This window comes from Mesoplodon densirostris, chromosome 6, assembly GCF_025265405.1.
Source record: "Mesoplodon densirostris isolate mMesDen1 chromosome 6, mMesDen1 primary haplotype, whole genome shotgun sequence".
Lineage (NCBI taxonomy): Eukaryota > Metazoa > Chordata > Mammalia > Artiodactyla > Ziphiidae > Mesoplodon > Mesoplodon densirostris.
The window spans coordinates 3,216,813-3,230,969 of NC_082666.1; the positions used below are offsets into that span (position 1 = coordinate 3,216,813).

Consider the following 14,157-nt stretch of genomic DNA (forward strand, 5'->3'; position numbering starts at 1 on the left):
CATGGCTCACAGGCCCAGCCGCTCCGCGGCATGTGGGATCCTCCCGGACCGGGGCACGAACCCGTGTCCCCTGCATCGGCAGGCGGACTCTCAACCACTGCGCCACCAGGGAAGCCCCGATGCTGCATTCTTGACGGCCGCAGAGCCGACACACGGGGTCCTGATGGGTCCACACCCCTCTGGCAGCGGGCATGGGATTAGGGGCTTGTTACCCCGAGACCCTGCGCCTTGGGTGGAGCCCCTGGCGGCCCCAGGTTCCCCAAGTACACGGTGCAGCCTGGTGCCGCATGCCCGTCCTTCTGCAGCCCTGATTTGCCACGGGGTCTTGGGGGCTTTGGGGTGAGTTTCCCCATCGTGAGAGGGAGATGATGACTCCCAGCAAGTGAACCCCCAGGCTACCTGTGTTCTGTGACCTCGGATGCCACGGTGCTTGGAGTCCCGGGGCTGGGGGCCTGTGCGTGTCCGTTACCTGGCTTCCTCTGGGTGACCCCTGCCGCCTTCCCTCTCAGCCGGATCTGCCTCCGGAGGGGGGGATGGACGACTTGGAGGGAGAGTTCACAGAAGAAACCATCAAGAACCTGGACGAGAACTACTACGACCCTTACTATGACCCTACCATCTCCCCGTCGGAGATCGGGCCGGGCATGCCCGCCAACCAGGACACCATCTACGAAGGGGTGAGTGGCTAGGGAGGGTGCCTCCCTGCGCCCTTGGGGGGGACCCCCTGCCTCATCAGCCGTGTGGATTTGGTGTAATCTGTGCCTTCTTCCTGTTCTCCCTCTCCTCTCTCTGCACCTTACAATCCTCAGATCGGACCACGGGGCGAGAAAGGTCAAAAGGGAGAACCTGCCATCGTCGAACCAGTAAGACACTTTCTTATTGTCTTCCCGAAACCGGCGGGGTGGTGGGTCGAAGCTTGGGGCACGTGGCGGGTTAGGTAGGATGTGACTGGACCTGCGGGGACCCCTGCGCCTCTATGCCTGGGGCTACCACGAGGAACTACGTGACCTCGTGGATGCCACATGCTGCTTCGAAAAGCGCCTGGGCAGGGGTAAGGTTCTGGACCTCGAACGAGGTGGTGGCTGCCTGGAATTCGAATGGGTCAGGACCCTTTGTGCCGCACGCTTAAGATCCGGGCACATCACTGTGTGTCGATTTCTCCTTGATAAAAAGACTCGGCTTCTGGGAAGGAGGGAGCTCCCCTGGAGGGCAGAGGGGATGGTTAGCAGGCTGAGTGTGGACCAGGAGCGGCCGGTCTGGAGCAGGGAGCGTTAGCCGCGGACCCAGCTCTTCACGCGGGCTGTGCAGCCATGGGGCTGCAGGTGGTGAAACAGGGAAGCCTGGTTGTCAGCCATGCCAAGGGGATTTAATAAAACAGCTCTGCACTGAAACTCCCACTGAGTGAAACTGCACTGTGCCAGGCTGGGGGCGGGTTGAACAAAATGACTGTTGAGAACGTCTTAACCTTGGGATCATAAGGAAGAGGTCCCACGTGCACCTCGTGGGTTGGCGGGTGTTGGCGGGGGCCCCACTCTGTGTTGGCATGTCCTCTGCCCTCAGGGAACCGTGCCTGGCCGGGAGCACCAGGGTCCACCCTGTGGCCTTTGGGCTGCCGAGGTCCAGGCCCTGAGCCGGGGCGGGCGAGGTGCCAGGTGATCAGCCAGGTGGGGGAGGGGTGCCCTGCAGCTACACGTGGTGGACCTGGCATCATGGGCTGGGAAGCAGCTCTAAGAGTGGGGAGGGGCTGGCTGCCAAGGTCCACCCCTGCCACATCCTCCAAGAGCCAGAGGGAGGAGACCAGCGTCCTGCACTCGACAGCTTGTGAGGCTGGGGCCAGGCTCCAGCTTGCTCTACTGCCAGGACTTGGTTGCCCGACATGGAGGCTCCAGGATGCTTCCGATCTTGGGGCTTCTGGGACGGAGAACTGAGGTGACCTCCATCCTCCCGTGGGGCCGGGAAGGTTCTTTTGGAACCTCATCCCCCTTAGAGGAACCTGAAGCCCGTGGCTGGGGCATCAGGACGGGGGGACTAGATGACTGTCCTGCTCTGTGCTCCCTGCCCCGCCCCCCAGGCCTGTCCCAGGGGTGGGCGCATCCGCTCCCGCTGGGCTGTGGCCACTGGGCACACACATCCTGTTCTCGGGCTGAGAACATTCCTTTTCCGGTGCCCCCCAAGGGTCCAAGGGCGTCAGGGCTTGTCTGGGGCCGAAAGATGGGGATGCAGAGGAAGTGGGCAGAGGGGCCGAAGGGGACACCAGCACCAGGTGGCCCCTTGCTCGGCGACATGTGAAGTCCTCACACCAAGCCCAGACTCAGGGGGGAAGGCGACCCTCGGGGAAGAGCACTGCGGCCAGTGGTGCTGACTCAAGACACGGGGCTGCCAGGGACCCGCTCCAGTCCTTGAGGGGCTGTGTCAGAAGGTGGGCCACACCCAGCGTGACTTCCCTGTGGTCCAGCTGTGTGCAGACCACGCTCCAGATGGCCTTGGTCCCCAGTGGACTTGCCGCTGACTCCGGTGCCTTCCGTGGTGTCCCCATCGCTTTGGTGAAAGGGGCATCTTGCCTGGGAAGAGTGGAACCCTCGGGCACGTGGGGGCCAGGCTCTGTGGAGTCCTGGGTTTGGTCCTGGCTCTGGGAAGGCCTGGCCGGCACCTCGGTCAGGACGAGCTTCCTGCTCACACGTCCCCCAGACCGGGCTGCCCCTGTGTGAGAGCCATAGCATCCCAGGTCCAGGTGGAGGCGGGTGAGAGTGGATGGGGTGTCCAGTTGCCAGGCTCCACCGGTGAGGGTGGGCCGGGGGAGCAGGCTGAGAAAATAGAAGCGGCCCAACACAAATAGATGGAAATGCATTTCATCTCTGTTCGGGGAGAAATGAGCCATCGGGATGCAGTTAGGGAAGGATGCCCTCCCCTCTGGCCCCAGCGTTGGCTCCCGCCCAGCCCCCAGCCTGTTTGGAGTGTCCGAGGAGCCAAGGCCGGTCTGCCTGGAGACATCATGGAAACAGGTGTAATTTCTCGACCTGGAGCATCACCAGATGTCCTCAGAGTCTTAGCTCCCTATAAACGGATGGCCGAGTCCTGGACCACAGCCCATGTGGTCTTGCCTTGGCTGTGCAGGCGTCATGGCCCGTGAAAGTTGGATGGCTGTTTCCTCTCCCCAGCCTGCCCCAGCGACCTCCCTCTGGGGAGTGTGGCTCACTGTCTCTGGGGCTCTGGGCACCAGCTCCTTCTCTTTCCATCCATCCATCCCAGGGACACAGGGGCTGTTTCCCACTCAGACCTGGTACCCTCTGTCATGGGTTGGCAACACCAGCGGCTCCTTGACAGGACAGGTGTCCCTCAGCTGAGCGGATTCAGGCCGATCAGATCTGGTGCTCCTGGCTGCCCTGGGACCTCAGGGAACCAGGCATCTCCAGATTCAATGTCCTGTATCATCTGGTGAAGGCCCGTAACAGGCATGTCTACCTTCTAATGTGGCTTAAAGAAGGTTTTCTTGGTCTGTGCTATGTAGCAGATGAATGGACCCTCGTTAAGGATTGTTTCGAGTTCTCAGCTGAGGCTGAGACCTTCCACCCTGGTGGGGTGTGAAGCGGGGCCGGTGAAGGAAGGCCATGGCTTCCCATGTCTTGGGAGCACTTCTCGTTGGGGTGGCGGCCAGGGGTCCATCCCTTCACTGTACCTGGGAAAGCGCCGGCACCCCTCCACGGGGTTCATCCATCCAGGGCCTCCGGCCCTTTCCGGGCCGACCTGGACTGATCCTCCCGTGAGAGCCCACCCACCGTGGCCCCCACTCCCTGAGAACAGCGGTTGTGTGTCCGGGAAGACAGCTGCAGCCCTGCAGGGTCCGTGGCAGCCAGGGGTTTCTCTCTTAATCCTAGCTCAGTTCTGAGCTTCCTCAGCTGCCTTTGTCAGAGGAGGAGACAGGAAAGTGGGGCTGATGAGGCCGTTTGGAAGAACTTTCTGTGTACATCTCGTGTACAAACATTTCTCTGAGTACACATCTGTGTAAACACCGGGTGCATCCTCCCAGCGACTGGGGAGCCCTGGTGGGGAGGGGGAGGGGCTTGGAAGGGACCTGCAGCCCCTGGCCTGGATGCCCCCCACTGGGGGGTGTCCGACACCTGTGCTGACCTGGTGCCTGTCCTGGACACACCCTCTTACTCCTAGGAGGCAATCCCAGGTTTCCCAAGAGGACTGTTCACTTTCAAAGAAAAGCCCAGGGTGCAGCAGCATTGATCAGCCCCAGAGAGAAGCAGCCCGAGCCTGCTTTGTTCCAGGGAAACAGGAGGCAGGTCTACCACCGGGGGCCCGGTATGTCCAGCCCCGTCACTGCTGTCGCGGCCGTCGCAGGAATTCACCGGGAGGAGGGGTCCACAGCAGCCAGGCGCCCCGCGTGAGGCTGAAGCCTGCCCAGCCGAGCCGGACAGAACCCACTGGGTCCCAGGACCCCCAGAAACGATCCACCACGGTGTTCTCAGCGTGCAGACCCTTGCAGGGGCCAGGGGTCCTTCCCTCCCTGGAAGGCCATGCGTTGCCCCTGACCCCTGAAGTGGGCATGGAACACAGAGGACGCTGGGGCCTGTCTGACCTTGGTGTTGACCGGACAGGGGTAGAGAGGAGGCCCGCACTGGGAAGGTGGCTGAAGCCGAGGCCCGAGAGCAGGAGCCCCCGGGCCGGGAGCTCTGTCCACAGAGACCTGCAGCCTGGTCTCCCCTCCGCTGCCCGTGCCGACTCTAGGGCCCAGGCTGACAGGGCGGGCAGGAGGCCTTGTCCCCATTTGGGGGGAAAGACAGTGAGGCCTGGGGGCCAGAGACAGCATGAACCTCGGCTCAGCCGGGTGAGGGGCTAGAGGAGGATGGCAGCTGAGTGTCCAGTGGACTTGGCTGTGTTTCCCATGTGGAGGGAGGAGGGGGCTGGAGACCCCAGCGTGGCTTGTCTAGCAGTCGGGCCTAACGGGTCTCTAGGCGGGGACCTCAGCCTGTGGCGCCCTTTCCTCTTGTCCTCCCTGAGTCCACCGGGTGGTCGTCTCTCCACCCTCACTGGGCCCTGGTCCTGGGGTCCACTGCTCCCTCAGGCCGCCGTCACCAGGGCCTGCCTGGGCACTGCCCCCTGGACACAGGAGGGCCAGAGGTGTGGCCGGGGAGTCCTGGTCCCCCTCTCTCCTCTGGAAGCTGTTCTTGAGGGAAGCCTGTTGGTTGATGTCTGGTTTGTGGCCGCCCTGAAAACGCTCAAAGGATGGTCACTGTGGCCCCCATTCCAGAGGCTGCTGCTCGGGACCCCTCCCAGGACGCAGGGTGCAGACCCAGAGGCCCGAGACTGTGGTCCTCTGGTCCACCCAGCATGGAGGGCTTCCTCAGGACTGGGGTCTGCTAGGGGCCGGGCCCACTCGGGGATGGAGGGAAGGGGTCCTGGGGTCTCACGCTCTCCCTGTCTCTTCCAGGGCATGCTCCTGGAGGGGCCACCTGGCCCCGAAGGCCCCGCGGTGAGTGTCCCATTTTATTTCCCGTGACTTGCGGGAGGCGCTCGGGGGTGGAGGGAGACCCCTTAAAGCTCCCAGATGGAAAAGAGGGGTAAACGCCCTGGGACCAGCACTTTCTCGACCCCTCTCCTGGCCAGGCGGGAACCGCCCTGTGGCTGCACCTTTAACTCTTGCCTGATTTTATTTTTAATTCTAGGGTCTCCCAGGACCTCCAGGAACGATGGGTCCCACTGGCCAAGTGGGTGACCCAGGAGAAAGGGTAAGGGCGGCTCAGTCCCCTCGGATCACGGGCTCTGTGGCCTCGTCCAGGCGTCCTCCCTGCTCAGGGAGCAGCCTTGACCTCACCTGTGTGGGTGACCGCAGTACACTGACGTCCTTCCCCAAATTGCCCTGTCCCCTCGCATCTCACGCCACCCCTTAGTGCGTCTACTCTCTTCAGATGTTTAGGGGGCCGACTGTTGCCTGGCCCTGAGCTGGAGGCAGGAGACCCCTGCAAGAGTGAGCCTCAGCCGGGCTGTGGGTCCCCCGGCGGGTTCCAGGGGCCAGCTCACAGTGGCGGCCCTGCATTAGGGTAGCAATAACAACAGCTGCAGTGGCCAAAGAGCTCTGGTGCTGCCTGGGCATCCCACAGGATCCGAATTATCCCCCCTCACTACAAGAACTTCATTGGCCTTAAGACCCCCTTGCTCCAGCTTCCTTGTTGGAAATCTAGCAACAGACACAGAAAACTTGCTCTGGGTCAGAGAGACCATCTTGGGGTCACCCTAGCCAAAGGGACCGTCCTGGGGTCACTCTGACCAAAGGGACACATCCTGTGGTCGCCCTGGTCAAAGGGACCATCCTGGGGTCTCCCTGGGCAAAGGGACACATCTGGGGGGTCACACTGGTCAAAGGGACCATCCCTGGGTCGCCCTGGGTGGCTGCCGGAGAGATGCAGGCTGAGCCCAGTTCGTGGCAGTTTCGTTCCGACTCCTAGTGGGCGTTTGGGGGTACTGCTGCCCTGTGAGTTCTCGTCCAGCTTGACATTTTTTTCTTTTTGTTTTTTCCTGCTGGTCTAATGAATATCGATGTGAGCACAATCAGACTGAGAGCTATAATTGGGTGTAGTTGTAGATGAGAGACACTGGGGGCGTGTATGCATCCTAACAGACCTTCATCCCCAGCGCCTGGCACACTGCCCAGAGCAAAGACCTCACGGTTTTGGGGTGGACAGTGCCTGGGTCTGGTCCTGAGGAAAGGCGGCTGGGGTCTGCTTCCAAGGGAGCGTTTGGCTGTCAGGTGCTCGGGGCTTTGGGGTGATGCTCGGGGTGATGTGAGGTGATGGCCGCAGACAAAGCAGGTGGCTGCGTGACCTCTGAGGGCAGCCAGATCAGACTGGGCACCAAACAGGATTCTCCGCCATGTTGCTTCCCTGTGGCCAGTGGCTTTGGGGGCAGAGTAGGTGGGCCTTGCTCCGTGGCTGGCCTGTGACATGCTTGGCCTTCCCATACTTCCCATGCCGCTCCCACCTCTGCCACAGTTGAAATTCCAGATAAGCAAGTGAGGGGCCTGTCCTCTCCCCACCCCTGAACCCACACCAGTCAAGTTCTGCCCCAGGGGCTGCAGTCTCTAACCCAGCTCACTCCAAAGGTCTGGGAGTGGATGGAGGGGTGACAGCCGTGTCCCCCCACAGAGCCATCCTCAGATGGACCCAGGGGTGTGACTGAGTCCAGATGTCAGTGAGAGAGGACGGCCTGCCATAGCAGACATCTTCTCTCCTAGACGTAGGGAAGGTCGCCGTCCACAGGGCGCACAGATACGGACTGACATCTCCCGTCAGCCTCAGTGTTGCTCCAAGTGTCCGTCCGTCTGTCCGTCCAGCACAGATATTCACTGAGCGTCCACAGTGCTGGGCACCGGTCTAGCACTGAGGATCTGAATGCTCACGAAGCAGAGGGTCACTCCTCCCCACTTGGTCCCTGCCTCTGGAGTGAACCTGGGTCAGGGCCAGAGGCAGCAACCCTGCTGGTGCTTTGTGTGCTGAGACCTGCGAGTTGGAAGAGTCAAGGCACCCGACAGCGGAATCCCGGTGCTTTTAGAGCTGGTCTCTCTTAAGTTCAAGTTAGGGTCCAGGAGAAAGGGACTGGGGTTAGGAAGGCAGAGGAATCACCTGCTCTAGAGCCTGCTGTCCCTGGAATTGGAGGGGAAACCTGCAGCCCATTGACCTTTCCACGGCCCTTCCCAGGGAGAGGGGCTGATTCCAGGAGCTGAGCACTGCTCACCCTCTGGGCCCTGCTTCACCAGCTTGTCCAGGAACTGTCCCTGCTCACAGCTCAGCATCCCTCTCAATGCCCAGATCTCCTGGTTGTCTGCTAATGAGCTGTGAAAGAACATTGGATGCAGAGTCAGGATCCTGCAGTGCCACTTGCTGGTAGCATGACCTCAGAATTCCTGTGTAGGAGAGGAAAAAACTTTACCCTCTTAGGTTTTGTCAGTGGGACCTGCAAATTAAACTGACCAAAGACATTAACAGGAGAAAAGGCAAATGAGTTTATTAATATTTTTAATTTTACATGAGGCTTCATGAAAAAGAAGAAGAAACCCAGAGAAGTGGTTAGACTTGGGAACTTATATACCATTTTAACAAAAAGCAATAAACTACGGAGGAGTGACTGCAAAATGCATGGGGGACACTAATGGAAGATAAGGCTTGTTTCAGTAAGGTCTGTTTATGCAGACTTGTCTGAGTGCCCACCGTCTGTCTCCAGTGATAAGGGCTCCTCCCTTTGTCCTGGTACAGGTGGGGGTGGGAGTGAATTCAGGCCGCCTTCACAAAGGGAAATGTGTGCCTTGCTTGCAGACTGATGAGGGGAGGGCAGGGGACTCTTCCTGCACCTGTTGATTCCCAGTTGCCTTCAGCACAAAATAATCCTTATGCCGAAGTGACATGTTTTGGGATGCTATATCCTGGTCCCCGTCACCTGCTTGGCCTCACGTGGTCTTCTGGGGACAGGACAGGCGGCTCCGCCTTCCAGTGCCCCTGTGTGCCCAGGACATCTTTTATGGGGCCATCCAATCTGGGACACCTGGTTACTCACCTGTTCCACACAGCCAGGTATCTCTGTGATGTCCTGGCCACAAGCCACAGTAACACGGGCCTTCCCTGGGTGTGTTGGGGCCACGTCCTCTCTGTGACCTGGTCGTCCCCCGTCCGGTGCTATCAATGAAGGAGCACATGGTGGGGGGGACCTTTTGAGCTGGGACAAGGCTGAAAGTATCGATAGAAACACCTCAGCGCCTCCCTCCAGGCATGTAGGGCTTCCCAGGCTCAGAAGACCTCAGTGAGCTCCGCTGGGACTTCCCGGCCCTCTCCTGCTGCAGGGCCAGCTGAGGCTCCTGGTGGGGTGGGAGCGTGCATGGTGCCAGCTTCCCCCAGGGCTCTGGCCCCGGCCGCAGGTATAGCCAGTTTCAGATCTAGAGCAAGCACTGACCCCTAAGAACTTCTCTGGCCTCTCCCAAGCTGTAATTGCACAGGAGCTGACCTAAAAAAAAAAAAAAAAAAAAAAAAAAGCAAACCACTGATATTGAGGATCTGAGGATTGGTGCGTGTTCCTCTCCTTTTCTGGGTCTTTCTAAGAGCAAAAGCAAAAATAGCTCAGCATAAAGACTCCCCTGGTCTTTGCAGCTCCCTCCCCGCCCCTGCTGCTTTTATTATGAGGAGCAGCTCGGCTTTGCAGCTGGTCCTGAGCCCCAGGCTCCTGGGTTCAGCCTGGGGCCTGAGTCTGTAGCCACTTTCAGAGGGTCTGAGCTGTCTGTCCCCTCATCTCCGTGCCAGAGTGACGCCAGGATGGCCTCAGGAAAACCCTCTGTTAGCCGTGGAAAGGGTGCCTTGTTTCTCTACCTGGTCTACGTGTGACCAGCCCTGCAGTGCCAGTGCTTTAAAACATTTCCGTTGGACCAACTTAGGCCACTGATCAGAAAACACACAAAGGCCAGGTGATTTTTCTTATTTCGCCTTGAGCCTGGAGGCTGGAGCACGCCCCATGTCTGACAGGCCGTGGACAGAGTGGGCCACGTCATTAGCCTGCGTTCAGTGTCCTGAAGGGTGGGAAGGCGGCTGTGATGTAGCCCCATCTTTTGGCTCAGGGGGCAAAGTCTTTGAGTTACAGACCTCAGTGCTTGGCAAAGCTCGGCTGACGATTTTTTCAAGCCGTGGTAAATACAGGTGCGGGCGAGGGGACACGGGGGACTCACGTCAGATTTTAAAGTGTCAGAAGGATTCACGGGGTGGTTTTCTCCCGCGAACCTTCTCTTTCTCACAGGGTTTCCAGATTTTCCTCATGCATCTGTGCATACGCTCTTGGGAATCACTCTGGGTGTAACTGAAGCATGCCAGCGTGAGGGTGAAAATAGCTTTTGGGCCCCTGAGGTTGAATTTTCACCCTCCATGGCTTAGAAAGAGCAGGAGGAGGGTCTTTGAAAGTGGAAACAGTGGATGAGGGGCCGCCCCAGTATGCTTCCTGGTTTCCAGTGCTACACACACACATACACGCGCGCGCGCGCGCGCGCTCACCACGTGGACACCACATGGACGGCATCTTGTCCCTGGGAGACACGGACCCTAAGCTTTGAATTGGGGGCTTGATTTGGGATCGACTCAGCAGCAGAAAGCTCAGCTGTGAACAGCTATCAGCATTGGATTTCCAGGAGGAAATCTGGGTGGCAAAACACATTCTGGATTTTTCTCTTTTTTTTTTTTTTGCGGTACGCGGGCCTCTCACTGTTGTGGCCTCTCCCATTGCGGAGCACAGGCTCCAGACGCGCAGGCTCAGCAGCTATGGCTCACGGGCCCAGCTGCTCCGCAGCATGTGGGATCCTCCCGGACCAGGGCACGAACCCGTGTCCCCTGCATCGGCAGGCGGACTCTCAACCACTGCGCCACCAGGGAAGCCCTGGATTTTTCTTTTTTAAGCAAGTTTTATTTTCTGAGAATTTTTTTTTTTCTGAAATGGCAGGCAAGGACCATTTGGCTGTATGCATTAGCAAAAAGGGGAACGGGAATCCTTTGACCCAGCAGTTCTGCTTCTGAGGACCTACCTAAGAAAGATGCCTGGGAATTCCCCGGTGGTCCAGTGGTTAGGACACCATGCTCTCACTGCCACGAGCCCGGGTTCGATCCCTGGTCGGGGAACTAAATCCCGCATGCCGCGCAGCGTGGCCAGAAAAAAATTAAAAAGAAAGAAAGAAAGATGCCTGAAGACTCATCGTGGCAGCCTGTGTCCTACTGAAAACTGGAAATGACCTACACGTGCATCCGAGGGGGACGGATTAAATAAATGATGAGTCTGTGACGTGTGGCCATTAAAATGAATGAGGCCACCAAGCTCATAAAGAGGCCACAATGTGCAGCAGAGGAAAAGGGCCAATTGTGGAACAACATGGGCAAGATGATCTTGTGAAAAAGGAGGAAAACCACCTCCCTGGCCACGGACCCCTAGACTGACGGACGTGATACGTGTCGGGTGTTCGGTGCCTGTGCTTCTGGCGTCTCTGGACACATACAGGGTTTTAGCCCTACTTAACTTCGGGAGGAACGAGAGGGAACTTTCACTTTTCCCTTTGTGTGAATCTGTGTTATACCACGTTTCACAAGAACGGGGATCGGCCCTGGAGTAAACATAACCACTGAAGAAAAGACGGTGTTAGTTCCGGCCCAGGCAGGGCACACCCTTCTGGGTCATTCCGGGATGGACCCCCCGGGTGCTTGGTCTTCTGGGCCGGGGAGTCAGTCTGTGTCTGAGCTGGGAGCATCGTGCTGTGGTGGTGTTTGCACACTCGGTTCGAGGGCTGGACCCAGCATCCCTCGCCGTGGGGCCGATGGTGGTCTCTTTCACTGAGGAGGGGGAGCTAAGCTTCATCCGTCTGCAGACAGACCTCGTCCCCCGCAAGCTGGTTGGGAGTCTGCCTCCGTTAGTGAAAAGCTGAGTGATAAAACGCTTTTTTTGTCAATAAGCCGTATTATTCGTGTGACATTCACGTAAGCCTGACTTGGGCCAGAATCAATTAGAGACTCTTGTCGGCGGGGGGCGGGGGTGTGGGCTGCTGTTAGGATGAGCTGGAGGTAGGATGTTTGTGCAGAGGTGGGGCCTTGAAGTGCTTGAGAGCACTGGGGTCCCGTGCACTGTCCCCCCCGGCGACTCCGGTCCTGCACGTCTGTCCAGACAAGTGGATGCTGTCCGTCTGCCCTCTGCTCCACCCGCAGAGCCGGGGGCGTGTGAGGAGGGGCCCCTCGCTGACCACGGACCAGCTGGCCCTCTGAGCAGCCAGCGCAGGTGTCCTTGGGCTGCCCCGCCCAGGTGGGACACCTGGCAGGGACGTTCCTGGGGTTATTCCTGTGGTCGTGGAAGCCCCAGCACCTGCCCCCAACCACCTCCCGCGGTGTGGCCTCTGCCCTCCACCCCCCGCCCCCATGGCAGGCTGCAGCCTTTCTGTCCCTGATTCCTCTGGATCCGCTCAGGCCTCCCTCCCTCCTCCTCCCTGTGCTCATCAGCCCACAGCGAAGCCCCCTCCTCTGGGCTTGGGGGCTGCACATCCCTTTCCTGGGGTCCTGCATTTCCTGCGGGCCCTGACTCCGCCCCGTCACCTCGTCCCAGCCCAGCTTTGCCCTGTGCGCTGACCCACTCTCCTGGCCCCTCTGTCCACAGGGTCCCCCTGGACGCCCAGGCCTTCCTGGGGCTGACGGGCTGCCCGGCCCTCCTGGAACCATGCTCATGCTGCCCGTGAGTGTCCTTACTTGGGGGCTGGGGGGTGGCGGCCGTGTGGGTGGGCTCGGGGCCCCAGGTGCGATGGGGGAGTGGGGCCCTGGGCTGTTTCTGAGGGTGGTCGATCACCGAGCCGAAGACTAGCTCCAGCCTGGGCCGACTGTCTTATAGATACAGGCTCCTTGGGGCTGTTCTGCTGACATGGCAGGGTGGACACCGGGGTCAAGGGCTCCACCTCTGCCGGCGTCCAAGGCTGGCCCCTCCGAAGGGAACGGAGTCCAGCTCTGCGGGAAGCTGTGTGGTGTCTGCTTCCATCACCACACACCTGCCCTCTCCACTCGGACCCCCGTGCCAGTCGGTCCCTCCTTGAACTTGACCTGCTTATGACTTTGCGGGTCCTCACGGAGAGCCCAGGCCGGGAGGGCGAGTGTGTGGAGGGCTGGTCTGGGCCCATGTCAGTTCCTCTGTGAGCCCGTGTACCCGGGAGGCTGGGTGCAGCTCAGGAGACCCTGCATGGACCTGTCGCCTCCCTGCTGGGCCTCAGTGTGGGGTTTGCACTGGGCCCTGGGCTCTTCCTTTAAGTAAGTCAGGGCTGTGGGGTCTCAGGTGAGATGCTGCAGGTGCCAGAAAGGGCTTCCCGGCTGCAGGGAGGCTCTCCGGGTGGCCCCAGGGCTGAAATTGGCCGCGGCGGGGCTGGAGCAGCTCTTTGCTAGCAGAGTCGGGTGGTGTGACCGAGACGGGGACGGGGGCTGGAAGCTGCCCATCCAGACTCTCCAAGGCTCTGCTGTTGCCAGAGAGGCCGATGGGCACCGCCTCAGCCCTGGGGTCCAGATTGGGCACCATGTTGGTGTGCCCTTGGTGACCCCAGTCTTACACCTACAGTTCCGGTTCGGAGGGGGTGGCGATGCAGGCTCCAAAGGACCCATGGTCTCAGCCCAGGAGTCCCAAGCTCAAGCCATCCTCCAGCAGGCCCGGGTGAGTGGTGCCTGGGGCCGGTGGGCTGGGGGGAAAGAGCCCGTCCCCATGGGGCTCGGAGCCCAACTTGGAGGGGAAGTGCCTCTGGCCAACTTGGGTGTGCTTGCCCAAGAGTCAGGAGCCTGCGGGGATCCAGTCATCCCTGTGCATTTGGGGGACCCGGGTGAGCACCAGGAAAGGCGGGGGAGGTCTCTTAGGGGTTCCTTGCCCACACTGAGGGTCCAGGTTCCTGGATGAGGACTTGGCTGCTAAGCCGCTCTGGCACCTGCTGACCCCGTGCGCCCAGCTTCACCCGTCTGCTGCCCTCCCCTGGGCTCTGGGGATGGAGACACCCCCCCATGTATTCCTGGAAGGGGCTCCCTGTGATGGGCTGGGCCGAGCCCGACGCCCCGGGGAGAGAGCCCGTGGGCCCCAAAGCCCCTCACTCAGCCTGGGGGTCCCGAGGAGCACTTGCCCCATTACTGCTCTGCTCTTGGCAAATGAGCTGATTAGTGAATTTTGTTTTTAATTGACGAGGCTCCCGGTTGCTGACTGCCTGTGATAAGAGCAAATGCCACCCGGTGGGGTGGGTGACCCTTCAGTGGAGTGCCCGTAATGGGGCATTGCAATAAGTTGCTAAGTAGTCCCTTGTTTGGCAACATTTATGTAGCTCTGGCGCAGCAGATAGATGCCAATGATCAGAACGTGTGGATGATGAATTACAGGGCGGCGGGTACTGAGTCACTGCTATGGAACAAATTGCCGGGTGATATAATCAGCGGGTAACAAACCCCGTCACCTGCCACCGGATTTATTGACAGGCCGGCCTGGCTGGGCTTTGAATATGTGTGTGTTTTGACTGAAGTCAAGTGGGCGATGGGCTCCCGAGAAGATTTTATAACACAAAATGTTCCAAAATTAAAATGGCATCATGCAGGGGAAACAGTCTCAGAGTGGCGTGGAGGAAGCCATTTAAGAAAGCAGGTT

General features: G+C 59.6%; 1 protein-coding gene across 5 annotated transcripts in view; it reads left to right on the forward strand.

Moving 5' to 3' along the window:
* COL5A1 (collagen type V alpha 1 chain) overlaps window positions 1-14,157 on the forward strand; it is a 159,781-nt gene that overhangs the window by 69,779 nt on the left and 75,845 nt on the right. For all 5 annotated transcript variants that reach the window (XM_060102023.1, XM_060102018.1, XM_060102019.1 and 2 more), the window contains exons 8-13: window positions 510-677; window positions 810-863; window positions 5,438-5,479; window positions 5,673-5,735; window positions 12,160-12,234; window positions 13,099-13,191. In XM_060102023.1, coding sequence (XP_059958006.1) covers window positions 510-677; window positions 810-863; window positions 5,438-5,479; window positions 5,673-5,735; window positions 12,160-12,234; window positions 13,099-13,191 — 495 coding nt within the window. The remainder of the gene's footprint in view (window positions 1-509; window positions 678-809; window positions 864-5,437; window positions 5,480-5,672; window positions 5,736-12,159; window positions 12,235-13,098; window positions 13,192-14,157) is intronic.